The 15932-nt window shown below is 35.1% G+C and overlaps 2 protein-coding genes across 9 annotated transcripts in view; one reads left to right on the forward strand and one right to left on the reverse strand.

Moving 5' to 3' along the window:
* LOC140507015 (uncharacterized) overlaps positions 1-15932 on the forward strand; it is a 101304-nt gene that overhangs the window by 10012 nt on the left and 75360 nt on the right. The window lies entirely within an intron of this gene.
* PKNOX1 (PBX/knotted 1 homeobox 1) overlaps positions 4134-15932 on the reverse strand; it is a 171982-nt gene continuing 160183 nt past the window's right edge. For all 7 annotated transcript variants that reach the window (XM_072614857.1, XM_072614853.1, XM_072614852.1 and 4 more), the window contains one exon: positions 4134-8714. In XM_072614857.1, the coding sequence (XP_072470958.1) occupies positions 8503-8714 (212 nt within the window). In that variant the 3' untranslated portion in view covers positions 4134-8502. The remainder of the gene's footprint in view (positions 8715-15932) is intronic.

A 15932-nucleotide genomic window follows, 5' to 3' on the forward strand; every position in this document is an offset into this window, starting at 1 on the left:
GTATTTTATATTCTATTAGCACAGTTATGATGTCACTTCTTAATAAGCACAAGGCTTTGCCATCAAATTGTTAGCAAAATAATCCACCCATGATAGTGCCTTAAAAAGCATGTTACCTGAAATCTAATTTTCTTTTTGTTTTGACATGAGGGGTATGTGCTGGTGAATATATATATATATGTATGTATGTATGTATATATGTATGTGTGTGTGTATGCATGTGCGTATGCCATTATGTATGCTACTAGAAACACTGTCAAGTTGTAACTATGTCACTGCACTGCTCCGTGAGCCATGGAGCAGTGTGAAATACTGAGAACACCATATGCAGTCTCTGTAGCTACTATGCAACTTTGATACTGCAGCACAAAAGTAGCCATAGACAGTATGTAAACAAAAGGGCATGGCTGTGTTCCAGTAAAACTTGTTTCTGGACACTGAAATCTGAATTTCATAGAATTTTCATTTATCATAAAATATTATTCTTCTTTTGATTTTTAAAAACCACTTAAAAATATAAACACTATCCTTAGCTGAAGAACCATTCAAAAACAGGAAATGGGCCATATTTGACCCAGGGGCTGTAATTTGCTGATTACCCATCTAGTTCAATTCATTTAAGACTATAACCATCTGCTGTGATGTATCCAACGATAAAGCTCTGCTTGAAGGAGGGTTTTCCTACCATTTCTAGAGGCAGCCCATTACACTTTTGGATATCTCTCATTGTAGGAAGTTTTCTATCACATCGATCTCTCTGTTAATCTCTAGTCATTGCTCCTGATTTTAACACCACTGTTATACAGAGCAAATCTAGACCTTCTTCCCCATTGTAGCTTTTCAAATATTTTTGAAGATAGCCAACATCTTCATCATCACCACCAAACTCTGTCTTCTCCAGGTTAAAATTCCCCAGTTCTTTCAACCAATGTTCACAAACTGAGCAAGATTAAACTTAAGAGAGTTTACATTTGGATTAAAAACACCAGATTTACAAAATGAAGAGGCAAGGCTAGATGTCAGTTCATCTGAAAGAGATCTGGGAATTTTAAGTTCACTAGGGCAAAAAGGGTGGTAATGGCAACCAAAAAAGCTAATGCAGTTTTAGTGTACGTTGAAAGGTATAGCTTTTAGGAATAAGGAGAGGAGAGCTCACGGGGCTCTGATCTGGTCAGGTCACAGTTGAATTACTGCATTGAGTTTTGGTTTTACAAATTTACACTTACAGTAACAAGTTTTACTGGGACACAGCCATGCCCTTTTGTTCACATACTGTGTACTTTTGGCCATATATCAGAAAGGACACTGGTAAGATAAAGAATATTCAGAGAAGGGCAAACCAAATGGTAAATAGCCATCTCATGCCACATCAGGATCAGTGATGAAGGATATGATAATATGTATCTAAAAGAAGATAAGACTTCAGGTTAGGGGGGCACAGAACTGCTGCATTCAGTTATTTGAGGGCTTGCCACGTACAAGATGGAACTGAGGACAGAACCAGGAGCAATGGGTCAAAATGGCAAAAAGGCAAATCTAGAGATGACGTAAGGAAAACTTCCTAAAAATGAAAATGATCTAAAAGCAGAAATGGCTGTCTTGTGAGATAATCTATTCTCCTTCAGAGACTCCAAGCAAAAGCTAGAGAACAATTTGCTAGTTGTGTTGTGAAGGAATTCTTTTTCAGATATGAGTTGTCCTGAATGAACACTAAGGTGCCTTTTAAATTCTGTAACTCCTACTTCAAATAAACTGATAAACGAAAAGTATTTTGCAAATAGCTACTATTATGCAAATGTCTACCTATCATTCTTTGCTGCAGAATGTCAAATTATTGTGTGACCACAGAAATACATATATATATAAATACATACTTCTAGTTATCCCAAAGTTTTTCTCTTATTCTATTTTTCTCTACAGTTTTCCTTTCTTAAAATTTTAAATGGTTTCCTTCTTGGTATTCCCTTGAAACAAAGGAGAGAAAAAAAGTAGAGACCTGTTATTTTAATATTTGCATTATTTTCTTTTCTCTCAAATTGGGATTGTAATCCTCTAAAACCCTAGCTGCTGTTCAGAACTATCATCTCCCTAGATGGTTTAGATAAACCTGGGAAGATGTATATGAATCAATGTAAAGTGAAGACAGCAGAACCAGTACATTGTACACAGTAACAGTAATGTTGTAATGATATCCAACTTAATTAGCCATTATGATCAATACGATTCAGGGTGATTCCAAAGGATTCATGATAAAAAATGCTATCCCTCCTCCAGAGAGAGAACTGATGAAATCTGAGTGTGGATTGAAACATATTTTTTTTCACTTTTTAATTTTCCTTGCCTCTTTTTGTAACATAACTAATATGGATATATATCTTGCATGACTTCACATATATCATGTTGTCTGTCTTCTCAACGGGTGGGAGAGAGGTTGGAGGGAAGGAGAGAATTTGGAACTCAAAATAAAAACTGAATGTTAAAACATGTATTTGGGAAATATTTAACAAAATAAATAAAAATACAATAGAACACACATAATATCAAAAAAGAAACCTCCTCCTAGAAAGCCTGTACTTGTGTTCTACAAATCAGTTTCACTTCTTTTTTCACTTTCACTTTTTTCACTTCTTTCACTTCAGTTTTCACTATCTCTAATACATTTAATCTAATTAGATTCAACTCAATCTTCTAGTCTGCTGATATATTTTTAACTGTTAAATTTGGTGCATACTCTTCAAGTGGTTTATCATAGCCCATTAGAAATGAAAATGTGTATTTCCTTCAAATTACAGACTTTTTATATATGTAGTCCTTGACAAGAAAATAATATTCACATAAGAAATATCTTCTTTAGCTTTATTCTGGCAAAACATTTTAAAAAGTGAGAAAAGAAGTTATTTTTAATAACATTAAGGATGTGGCAAAAATTAGAAGGCAATGTAAGAATAAAAAAACCAAATTATTTTGTTTAGAGGTTTAGATTTTTTTTAAAGGACTTCCACACAATGAATGATTTTTTTTGGTAGATTTTCCTTGATGCTATTTGCTTAATACACAGAAGTAGCAAGAACATTAAATATTTAATCAAATCTAAGTTCCATAAAAAAAAATCTTTTCAATATTTTTGCTACTGTTATCTGAACCTGAGAGGCATAGCAGCATAGTGAACAGAGAGCTGACCTTGAAATCAGAAGATTTGAGTTTAAATCCTGCCTCTAACACATATCACTTATGTGACCTGGGACAGTCACTTTCCTTCTGAGGTTCTAGTCAACTTCTGAAGACTATAAATTGCAAAGAAGATGCCAACCTGTATTGGTAGATGGATTTTCCTTACCTGAGAGTTTCCCATGCCAATGAAATTATCAGTCTAGACTAGCCCTGGTCCCTATTCTCAATTTTTTTCAAAACTTTTTCAAAACTAAGTTTCCCCTTTCCCTGTTGACCTCTGAAAAATGAGAGTCTGGAGATAGACAGTATCACTATAATTTATAGCTTTAAATTCTGGGCACTACTTTTTGGGAAGGTCTTTAGTAAGCTGCAGAGTGTCTAAAGGAGGGCAAGTAGGATACCAAAGGGTCCTAAGATCATGCCTGTTGAGGAGTTGTGGAAGAAGTACAGACTTAGGGGAGACAAAGTAGCCTTCTAGTAGATGAAGGACTATCTCCAGAGGAAGAATGAGAGACTAGACTTGTTCTGCTTGGTCCCAGAGGGCAAAATCAGGAGCAATGCATGAAAGTTACAGATACAAATCATATCTTGATGTAAAGAAAAAGTTTCTAGCAATGAGGATTATTCAAAAGTGCACCTTTAAGAAGCAGTGGGTTTCCCTTCAGTGGAAGTCTTGAAACAAAAACTCGAAGGCTACGTGTTGGATATTTTGTAAACAGGATTCCTGTTCAAATACAGTTTAGATTTGATTGGATCTGAGTTCCTTTCCTGCTTTGAGACTCTGCAGTTCTGCAACTGGAGCCCAAAAATCCCAGTGATACATTAATTTTTGTTATGTGCAGGGATTATGTTAAAATTCTAAATGTCAAGTTCTAAAGTAATTGAATGCTTTACTTAAAACAGGAAATGTGTTCTTCTATAGAGATGTTTCATTTTTATGTAATAATACATCATCCACAGAGCATGTTTCTATTTTTAATTATTTTCTTTGATAAATCAGTTGCTTCACAAAAATCCTTTTTAAAGACAACAATCCAAGAAAAACTTAATGTTACAGTATTCACATTTTAAAGATTGTCAGTTTCATAGACCAAATATATTTAAAACAAAGAAAGACTGCTGGAATATTTTTGCTACGATCTGCCAGAGACAGCCCTCTTTATGGACAAAAGATTGGATGATAGGCCTAAATTTGAGTAAAAAGAAAAAGTGCCCTATTATTTTCTCACACAGTTTAGAAACAAAGATCATTTAACAGATTACAAGGAACTAATTCATAAGAAAGAATGCTGTATGCTTTCACACAACAGGTTACTAACAAATATTTGTTTGGTAATCTGTCTAAACAGCATACTTGTGCTCTTTCCCAGTTTATTTCACATACTGGATAAAAGGAAGAATATATTTCACCACCTGGGGAAAAAAACCCCAAAACACTGAAGCAGTTTAGCAAGTCCAGCAGTTGAGAGTTTTATTTGGGTTTGGCAAAGCCAACCTAACTCATTTGATCTATGAGGGGATGACAGTCACAACAACATCAACAACAAAATTCAATTAGTCAGACTTTAAAACACAATTGGAAGGATCCTCCTAAGGTAAAGAATTCAGTAAGAATAGAGTTTGGGATTCAGTTTGTTCACTTGAAAAGCACAACTCGTAGATTCTCTTAGACACATGGAATGGACGGAAGGGAAATGTTTCTGAGAAACTGACTGATGAATTACTGAGGGAAAAACAAAAATGGCTTACCATGAAAACCAAGTGTGTACAAAGTATATCAGTAGAGATGATTCAAGGTTTCTTATGGCATATCCCTGCAAAACCTAAATTTATCTTTTGCCTGTTCTTTTAAAGGTGGTAATTAAGGGTTTTGGTTTGAAGGGAAACAATTTCAAACATTTAAAACCATGCAAAAGGAAAAAAACCATATAATTCACTTAGCCTGAATCATTATTCAAATCACTACAGTTTATGGAACTCTGATTCTCAATTTGCAAAATGAAAATAACTATATTCTTCCAACTACCATAGTTTGGCACTCCAATAAAGCACAAAGCACCTTTAACAACCTAATGCATCTATTAAATTTAACATGATTTCTCAATTCCTGCAATAATTTAAAAACCAAACATTCGAAATTGTTCATCTGAACCAAAAACTAGGAATATTTTTAAAAGGGAAGAAATAGTTTCAGTAGTTTCTGGTTAGAAAAAATAATCTAAGCAAGTTAAGGTCAAGTTGATATGAGAAATACGTTTTTAGTTATACCTGTGTTTAATTATCTTAATAAAATTTACAAGAAAATAATCCCTGCTTTTAAAAAGTGTATTTCTTTCCTTGCTAAATTGAGTAGCTGAGTAACTTTTAAGTTAATTTTTGAAATACTCTTAAAAACAAAATTTTCATTATGAAATGCAAAATGGATAATTTTGATTACATTAAATAGAAAAGTTTTTTGCATAAACAAAGTCAATGCAACCAAGATTAGGAGGGAAGCAAAAAACTGGGAAAGAATTTTTACAACTAGTGTCTGTGATAACGGCCTCACCTCTAAAACATATAAAGAACTGAGTCAAGTTTGCAAGAATACAAGTCATTCCCCAATTGATAAATGGTCAAAGGATACGAACAGGCAGTTTTCAGAGGAAGAAATTAAAGCTATTTATAGTCATGAAAAAAATACTCTAAATCACTCTTGATTAGAGAGATGCAAGTCAAAACAACTCTGAGGTACCACATCACACCTATCAGATTGGCTAACAAGACAAAACAGGAAGATGACAAATGTTGGAGAAGATGTGGGTGGAGCTGTGAGTTGAACCAGCCATTCTGGAGAACAATTTGGAACTATGCCCAAAGGGCTACAAAAATGTGCATACCCTTTGACCCAGCAATACCACTTCTAGAGGTGTATCCCAAAGAGATCATAAAAATGGGAAAAGGACTCACATGTACAAAAATATTTATAGCAGCTCTTTTTTGTGGTGGCCAAGAACTGGAAAATGATGAATGCCTATCAACTGGGGAATGGCTGAGCAAGTTGTGATATATGAATGTAATGGAATACTATTGTGCTATAAGAATTGACTGACAGGAGGATTTCAGAAATACCTGTATAGACTTATATGAAGTGATGCTAAGTGAATTGACCAGAACCAGAAGAACATTATACACAGTATTAGCATAGCGTGCAAGGACTGTTTTTGATAGACTTAGTCCTCCACAGCAAGGCAACCTAAAATATTCCCAAAGGATTCATCATATAAAATGCCACCCAAATCCAGAGAAAGAACTATGGAGTTGGAACACAGAATGAAGCAGACTATTTTCTCTTATCACATTTGGTTTTGTTTAGTTTTACACATGCTTTCTCCCATTCATTTTAATTCTTCTATGCAACATGACTAATGTGAAAATATATTTAATAAGAATGTATATGTAGAGCCCATATAAGATTGCATGCTTTCTTGGGAAGGGAGGGGGAGAAAATTTAAAGTTTATGGAAGTCATTGTTAAAAATTGAAAACACAAATAAATTTGGAAAGAAAAAAAACAAAACAATTCTCTATAGAAGGTTAAAAGTATGCAGTGACTTAATGAAGACCAATTTATAAATTTAGTATCTATTGGGGGGAAATGGTGCCATAAAAACAAATCTTCATTAAAAAAGTACTTTATTATCATCTGAGTTCAATGACCAATTGGCTACAGTTGCAACTCAAGAACTGATAATATCTAAACCATATAACTATCTCACGTAAACAAATTAAGTTGATTTTGGTTGGAAATCATTTAAAGAATATCTTTCTACACTGTGAAATGAGTTGGTCTGTTGTAAGAAAAAAGAATAGGCATGTTATTTTTTCCTTTTCACTAGTTATATGTCAACTCAGAAGACAAAAACTCTAATATTCCAAATCCAACACTACCATAAGATCAAGAGGGGGAAATGATTATTAGACTTCAGAATGGTTGACAGCATCTAGATGTCATGCTTACAACAGTATATAAGGAAGAAATATTGACTTTCAGGATCAAAACCAAACAATTGCACATGAACAACCACCCAAGAGCAAAGACGACTGGAAGGAAAATATGCAATCAAACCATCATTACAATGAAATTAATTTTTATCACTAGTTCATGAATATTTTAAAATTGCTTTTAGGAGATTGTTTGCTCTCTGTCCTAGTGTCCTGAACTATCTGAAGAGAATGTTCCACATTTTACATAGCACTGCTTTTTTTTCTAACTCCAAAGCAACAACATGGTTAATGTGGTAGAAAACTAATAAAAAATATATTTAAATGAGAAAAAATATGGACATTGAGTTGTTTAAGATCTATTACTGGGTACCATTTTTGCTTAACTTACTTAAATATATATTTAGCAAATACCTTTAGATATAAAGTTTAGATCAAGTGTGAAATAAATCTGGTCATAACATACAAACTAGTATTTGAAGATATTAAAAATTTCATTAAATAGCTGCTGTTTCTTACTTCATTACTAAATGTAAATTATTATTCTGGGATAGATCTAAGATATATTCTGAGAACCATGGAATACTAACTTTCAGCATGTTCATTAAATTTGGTTATTTTAGAAACTTTCATTTTGAAATACTAAATATGTATTGTTCTCTAGAAATTACGTTCAATATAATCATAATCCCAATTAGTAATCAATTTATAAAAATAGTTTTTATCCAGTAATTCCAGCAAAGTAAAAATAGGAGGTTTTTTCTTTTTTAAAAATAACAGATGAAACAAGTTCACTGAATGAGAGAAATTAAGCTTATTTAAAAATGCCATACAATCACAACTTGATTGTACTTCTTTTATACTGGTATGTTGGTGTTTACTTCATACTGGCAGTTTTAAGGTGCAAAAGCTTTTTCTAAATAGATGGGCCTAATACAGTAATCCAATTTCACTGGCTATAGATTTAAATTAGCCCATTGAGAATCTGCTTCAAAGTACAAAGGAAAATTAAAACAGCATAATTCTTTAGAAAATGGTAGCACTTTCCATTGATACAATAAAGGGACTCAAGGGATGTTTGTCATTCATTATATTAGAGTTAAACCTTTAAAGAAAAATTCAAAAACCCCCCAAACAAACAAACAAAAAAACCACACACACATTTGAAAGAAGTTGCTGTACCTGCAAAGACTGTTTAAGCTTACTATGAAATACAAAAAGTGCACCCTTCTATATCTACATATAAAACATTAGAAATAAAACTTGTGTAAAATGTTTGCTGTGCAAACTATAAAAAGTCAGTGAAGTCCATTTTTTTCTCCTAACTATGGTCACATTCTCTTGCTTCCTACTGCAGAGAATCACTGTTATCCAATACCAGGCCACTAATATTTGTTGCTGTGAGTTCTCCTCCATCATCTTCAGTGCTATCCACAGATTCATCCTCACTCTGTCCTCCCATCATGACTTGCTGCACTGCTAATGTAGCACCATCAGATGACAGAGACTGGAGGCTGTCCACATTCATATTAACTGGTGCAGTGATGGTCACAACAGCTCCTGGAGGATAAATTTACATTTAATATTTAAAGATTAGTACAATAAAATATGGAATGTTAGTATAAATAAGCATATAATATACCAAAGTAAAAATGCTTATAAATTTTAATACAATGTTCTATATGTATATGAATATGTATGTGTGTAAACATACATGAAACTATGAAGATAGGAGTCTCAGATTATGTGGGTTCTAGCATGCTCTCTGTAGAAGGAAGATTCCCTCCACAGAGATCTAGAGAATAGGGAATAGAGCCTTTTTGAGGGGAAAAACCAAGGAATAATGATAATAATATCACACTCTAAGGTTTATATAGTGCTTACTTACTTACTCTCATCTGGTCCTCACAACAACCCTTAAGTAAAATACTAATACTGGGTTTCCTTAAGGAAAGTACTAAACTCCATTTTACAGGTGAAGAAGTTGAGGATGAAAGAGGAGAATGTAAAGGCTAGTTTGAAACTTTACATAAAAACACCTAAGATTTTGACAACTGGTCCCATCACTTCCTGACAATAGAGAAATGGAAGGAATGGAAGCAGTGCCAGATTTTATGTTTTTGGGCTCAAAGATCACTGCAGATAGCAACTGCAGCCATGCATTTAAAAGACTTGCTTCTTGGAAGGAAAGCTATGGCAAGTCTGGACAGCATGCTAAACAGCAGAGACATCACCTTGCTGACAAAGGTTCATATAATAGAAGCTATGGTTTTTCATGTAGAAATGTATGACTGTGAGACTCGGACGATAAGGAAGGCTGAGTGCCACGGAACTGACGCTTTTGAATTGTATTGCTGAAGAAGATTTTGAGAGTCCCTTGGATGATAAGGAGATCAAATCAGTCAATACTTAAAGATATTAATTCAGACTATTCAATGGAAGGACAAATACTGAAGCTGAGGGTTAAATACTCTGGCCACGTAATGAGAAAACAGGACCCACTGGAAAAGACCCTGATGTTGGGAAAAATTGAAGGTAAAAGGAAAAGGAAACAGCAGAGGATGAGATGGATGGATAGTGCCATGGAAACAATGAGAATGAAACTGGACTGACTTTGGGAGATAGTGGAAGATAGAAGGGTCTGGCTGCTACGGTCTGTGAGGTCATGAGGAGTTCAGACACCATTGAACAACTCAACAACAAAAGTTGAGGCTCCCTAAAATAAAATTATTTGCACATGTTTAAGTAGCTAGCTAAATTCAAAATCAGGTATCTTCTAAGTCCAGAATCTCCTCCCCTGCTTTGTTTTTCTTTCCACTGCTGCTTCCCCTAAAGAATCACAATCTTATTGCTGTGAGTTTGCCCTTCACAGGTACCGGCTGTCACCTGTGCATGTCCTCCTCAATCTTCATGATCCTTGTCTGCTTTCCTCCATACATCTTTCACAGAGGATTCACTCGATGTGTCAGAGGCCTTCTTCTAGGGTTTTGTACTAGGGGCATTTCAGATCTCTATTTGCTATCCTTTAATCAACATGTGATCAGATTGGCCTTCTTTTCTGTTAATATGTTTAGTTGTGAATATTCCTTATTCAATGAAACATCTACTACTGCACTATATTAGTCACTGGGGAGACAAAGACACTGAGAAAAGTCTGCCCTCAGGAACATTAAACCAAGGGGAAAAGTGTAAACAAGAATGCACATAATAATTTTATAAGGAAGATAATACAAACAACCGGAGGAATCAGGAAAGGTTTTTGCCAGGGGCACAGAGAAACAATTCCGGTGAGAGAAATGAGAGTGTCCAGAGACTGATCAGATCATCAGCCGACTTAACATTTAGATGCAAGGGGAGTTCATGTAAGAATAACATTAGGAACTGGGTTTAAGCTGAGAATGAGCTAAATTTGTTGAGGAAAGCTAAGGACAGCAAAGATTAAGAAAAGATAATCCAAGAATAGAAAGGACTGCTGCTCCATGGTAACTGGAGTCGGGAGAAGGCTGAGCTGCTCAATCCTTATATTTCTGATTTTCTCAGCCAAAGAGAAGGATCTTTGTCTGGAAAAGGTAGAACAAAAATAGTTATGAGGGAAGGAGACAATTTCCAAGATGAGAAAGGGTAATGGTAAGTACCTGGCTCCTCTTGATAAATTCAGGTTATGTGGCCCAGGAGAACTGAAATAACTTAAAATGTGACTGTGCAGCCATTGTCAGTAACATCTGAAAAATCCTGAGAAAGGGACAGATATCGCAGGACTGGAGTGAGGCAAACAGTGTCAGAATTAAAAAAAAAAAGAAGATGCTAAAGGTCAGTGAGTTGATTTCTAATAGAATTCTAGAATACTATTAATAAATAATATTAATAAAAGGTTAAGAATCCAGAAATAATGACAATAAAAAGCTTGCACAGCTTCAGCAAGAACAAAGTGATCTCATTTCCTTTTCTCTTCCTTTTTTTTTTTTTTAAAGAGGTTACAAAATTGTAGATCAGGGCAAAGTGGTGCAGTAAAGCATTGCAGAATCTCACCCCCTCTGACCACTAGCTTCTTCACTCTGTGGGAAAAATGAAAGATGGAAGTGAGATGATAGCACAGGTGGGAGGATTTGGATGTAGTTGAATGACTGGTACATTGTTAATGGCTCAATGTCAACTTAGAAGGAAGCACCCAGTGGAGATTCAGGGACCTGCACTTGGCCCTGTGTGTGTGAACATTTTTATCAATGACTTGGATAGATGCATAAATGTCATGTTCATTATACCTCCAGATGGTAAAAAGCTGGGAGGGATTGGTTACACAATGGCTGATACCCTAGAATGATCTTGATAGGTTAAAAAACTGGGCTAACAACAGTAAGATGAAGTTTAATAGCAATAAATAATAAATCTTATACGTGGATTCCTAAAATCAGCTTCACAAATTCAAAATGGTGGAGGCATGATAAGCTGTTTATCTGAAAAAGAACTGGGGGTTTTAGCAGACTGTGAGTTTATTATGAGCCATCAGGGTAACGTAGTAGCCAAAAAAGCTTATGGAAATTTAGAATGGATAAAGGAAGGCTTTGTTTCTCCAAAATGACCTATTAATGAACCAGTCAACTATTAACTGCAAAATTCAGTGGTCTTTTCTCAGTCTTTATTCTTGACCTGTCTGTGGCATTTGGCACCACATGCTAAATACTATACACTTTCTGGGTTTACATGACACTACCATCTTCAAGTTTTCCTCTCTTCTTTCTATATTTTCCTTCTTAGTCTTGGCTGGATCATCACGCTCTTTCTCCTGCCTGTACATGGCATCCCACAGTGTTCACTTCTGAGTCCTATTCTTTTCACTCCCTAATTATAACTAGCATTTATTTCATGCTTTAAAATTTGCAAAGTGCTTTATATATGTTAACACATTTGATTCTCACAACAATCCCGTGAGGAAGGTGCTACAGAGGAAGAAACGGAGGCACAGAGAAAGGACTTGCCATGAATTGTCTGAGGAAGGATTCGAATTCACATACTCCTCACTCCAAATCCTGGGCTCTGGTCACTGAGTCCCGTAGCTCCTGTTCTCCCCTGAGCTGTCATTTGGTTGAACACTATACAGATGAATTCTAGATCTAGATATCCCGCTCTAGTTTTTTTTCCTGAACTGTATCTCAAAGTGCCTAGTGGCCACTTCCAACAGGACAGTAGGCATCTCAAACTCAACATGTCTAAAAAACTTTAATTTTCCTTTTCCCCTAAAACCTCCCCCACTTCCTTACTTTTCTACTTTTGTTAATGGGACCAATACAGTCTTTATCACCTGGATTTACAACCTCAGAATTATCCTTGATTCTTCTCTTAACCTCGTGTCCAATCAGTTTTCAAGTTTTGTTGATTCTACCTGCACAATGTATCCTGAGCCCAGTCACATGACTGCCACCCTAGATGAAGTCCTCATTATTGCTCATCTGGACTACCTAATATCCTTAAATCATCTCCTTCACTTATCTGCTGGTTTTTCATATTTAAATATTTCCCTTGGTTTCTGGTTTTTCTAATTGTTATTGCTCATTCTACCCACCCCCATTAGCTATTTTACTACATCTCTCCTCCTTTTTGAGGAGGCCATCCACAATCAGTTCTTCTTACTCTGTTCTTGACTAACTGCAGACTGGCTTCCCACCTCAAAAGTTCAAGTTACCAACGATCTCTTAATTGCTAAATATAATAGTCTTTTCTGTCTTCATCTTTCTTGACTTCTCCGTAGCCTTTGGCACTACTGCTCGCTAGGCTTTTGTGACATCTTATCCATATTCAGATAGAGAACTGAGGGACTCAGAGTATAGATTAGAGTACATTTTCTTCTATTTCTTCTTCCTTTCTGTCTTTTTTGGGGGAACATGGCTAATGCAGAAAATGTGTTTTGCACAACTATACATATTTGCCATGGGTTCTATTTTCTACCTTTCTCAAAGGGAGAGAAGGGAAGGACAGAATTTGGAACTGAAAATGAAAAATTGAATTCTAAAACAAAATAAATTTTTTAAAAAAGTTTTAATGCCTCCTTCTCTTTTTATTTAGGATAAATAAAGCCTCTGTTTGGTTTATAAAATCTTTTACTATTCACAATCTGAATCTACTTTTCCAGACTCATTTCACACATTCCAAACAAACTGGCCTATTTACTCTTTCTTGTACATTCCATTTCATATCCCATCTCTGTGCATTAACAAGGATTGACTTCTATGCTTAGGATGTGCTTCCTCTTTACTTCTAATTCTTAGAATCCTTAGCCTTCTTCAAAACTCAGTTCAAGCTCTGCCTTCCCCAAGCAATTTATCCTGATCCCCTCACCCTCTGTCAGTTCTCTTGCCCTCAGAAACTACTCTGCATAGACTTTGTATATCTTTAGAAAGGATATTTTGATAAACTGGAGGGTGTCCAGAGGAGGACAACAAGAATACTGAAAGGTCTCTAGTTTATCTCATATAATGACTGGGAACTAGAGATATGTAACAATAATAGCTAACATTTATATGGTACATTAAAATTTATAAATATTTTCACATATGTATTCACATTTAAAAGCTAAGAAATTAAGACCTCAACATTGTAGTGATAAACACAAACTAAAAGTTTCTCTGAAATAGGCCAAATAGTAAAAGAAACACAAAAATCCAATGAAGAGAAGAATGCCTTGAAAAGCAGAATTGGCCTTATGGAAAAAGAGGTACAAAAATTCACTGAAGAGAACTCCCTCAAAAGTAGATGGCCAAATGGAAAAGGAGGTATAAAAGTTCAATGAAGAAAATAATTCCTTAAAATTTAGAATTGGGCAAATTGAAGTTAGTGACTTTATGAAACACCAAGAAACAATCAAACAAAATCAAAATAATGAAAAAATAGAAGAAAATACAACTATCTCATTGGAAAAACAACTGATCTAGAAAATAGATCTGAGACATAATTTAAGAATTACTGAACTACCTGAAAGTCAGGATCAAAAAAAAGAGCCTAGACATCATTTTTCAAGAAATGATCAAGGAAAACTGCCCTGATATTCTAGAACCAGAAGGTAAAATAGAAATTAAAAGAATCCACTGGTCACTTCCTGAAAGAGATCCCAAAATGAAAACTCCTAGGAATATTATAGCCAAATTCAGACCTCCTAGATCAAAGAGAAAATATTGTAAGCAGTCAAAAAGAAACAATTCAAATATCGTGGATAACATGAGATTTAGCAGCTTCTACATTAAAGGATCAGAGGGGCTTGGGATATGATATTCCAGAGGATAAAAGACATAGAATTACAAAAAAGAATCACCTTTCCAGCAAAACTGAGTAGAATCCTTCAGGGGGAAAAACGGACATTCAATGAAGCAGAGGACTTTCAGGCATCCCTGAGGAAAAGACCAGAGCTGAAGAGAAAATCTGCCTTTCAAACACAAGACGCAAAAGAACCACAAAGGTAAACAGGAAAGGGAAACCATAAGGGACTGAGCAAGGTTAAACTGTTTACATTCCTACATGGGCAATGGGTGTTTATAACTCCTAAACACTTTCCTGTTATTAGGGCAGTGAGAAGGAGTATTCACAGACAGAAAGCGGAAGTACGAGTTGAAAGTAATGGCATAATTATCTAAAAGAATTAAAGTTTGAGAAAGATGAACTCACTGGGAGAAGGGGAAAGGGAGAGATAGAATGGGATAAAGTCTCTGACATAAAAGAGACCTGAAAGAGATTTTATAATGGAGGGGAAAATGGGGTGAGTGGAGAGAGGAACACATGAACCTTATTCTCATTGGAACTGGCTCAAAGAAGGCATAATACACATATTCATTTGGGTGTAGAAATCTATTTTATTGTACAGGAAAGTAGGAAGGGAAGGAGATGATAGAAAGGAGAACAGTTTGGGGGGTAAAAGTCAGAAGCAGAACACTTTTGAGAATGGATGAAAGGATAGAGATAGGATAAATGGGGAAAATAGGATGGAGGGAAATACATAGTTGTTAATCATTACTGTGAAAAAAAATTTTTACAGTGACCTTCTTTGATAAAGACTCCATTTCTCAAACACAGAAAACTGAGTCAAATTTATAGAAATAAGAGCCATTCCTCAACTGATAAACAGTCAAAGGATATGAACAGGCAGTTTTCAGACAAAGTAATCAAAGCTATCTATAGTCACATGAAAAAATGCTCTACATTACTATTGATGAAAGAAATATAAATTAAAACAACTCTGAGCTATACCTCAGACTTGTCAGATTGGTTAATATGACAGAAAAGAAAAATGACAAATGCTGGGGGAAATGTGGGAAAATTAAAACACCAATGTATACTGATTCAACCATTCTGGAGAACAATTTGGAACTACGCCTAAAGGGCTATAAAGCTATGCACACCCTTTGACCAAGCAATACCACTACTAGGTCTGTATCCCAAAGAGATAAAAAACAAAAAGGAAAAGGACCTATATGTAACAAAAATACTTATAGCAGCTCTTTTAGTAATAGCAAAGAATTGGAAATTGATGGGATGTCCATCAATTGGGGAATAGCTCAACAAGTTGTTGTATATGATTTTGATGGAATCTATTGTGCTTTAAGAAACGATGAGCAAGGATACTCTCAGAAAAACATGGAAAGACTCACATGGACATCATGATGCAAAGTGAAATGAGTAAAACCAGAAGAACACTGTACGCAGTAACAGAAACACTGTAGGATGATCTACTATGAATAAACTTAGCTATTCTCAGCAATGCAATGATCCAAGACAATTCTGATAAAAGGTGCT

This window comes from Notamacropus eugenii, chromosome 5 (genome assembly GCF_028372415.1).
Source record: "Notamacropus eugenii isolate mMacEug1 chromosome 5, mMacEug1.pri_v2, whole genome shotgun sequence".
NCBI classification, from domain to species: domain Eukaryota; kingdom Metazoa; phylum Chordata; class Mammalia; order Diprotodontia; family Macropodidae; genus Notamacropus; species Notamacropus eugenii.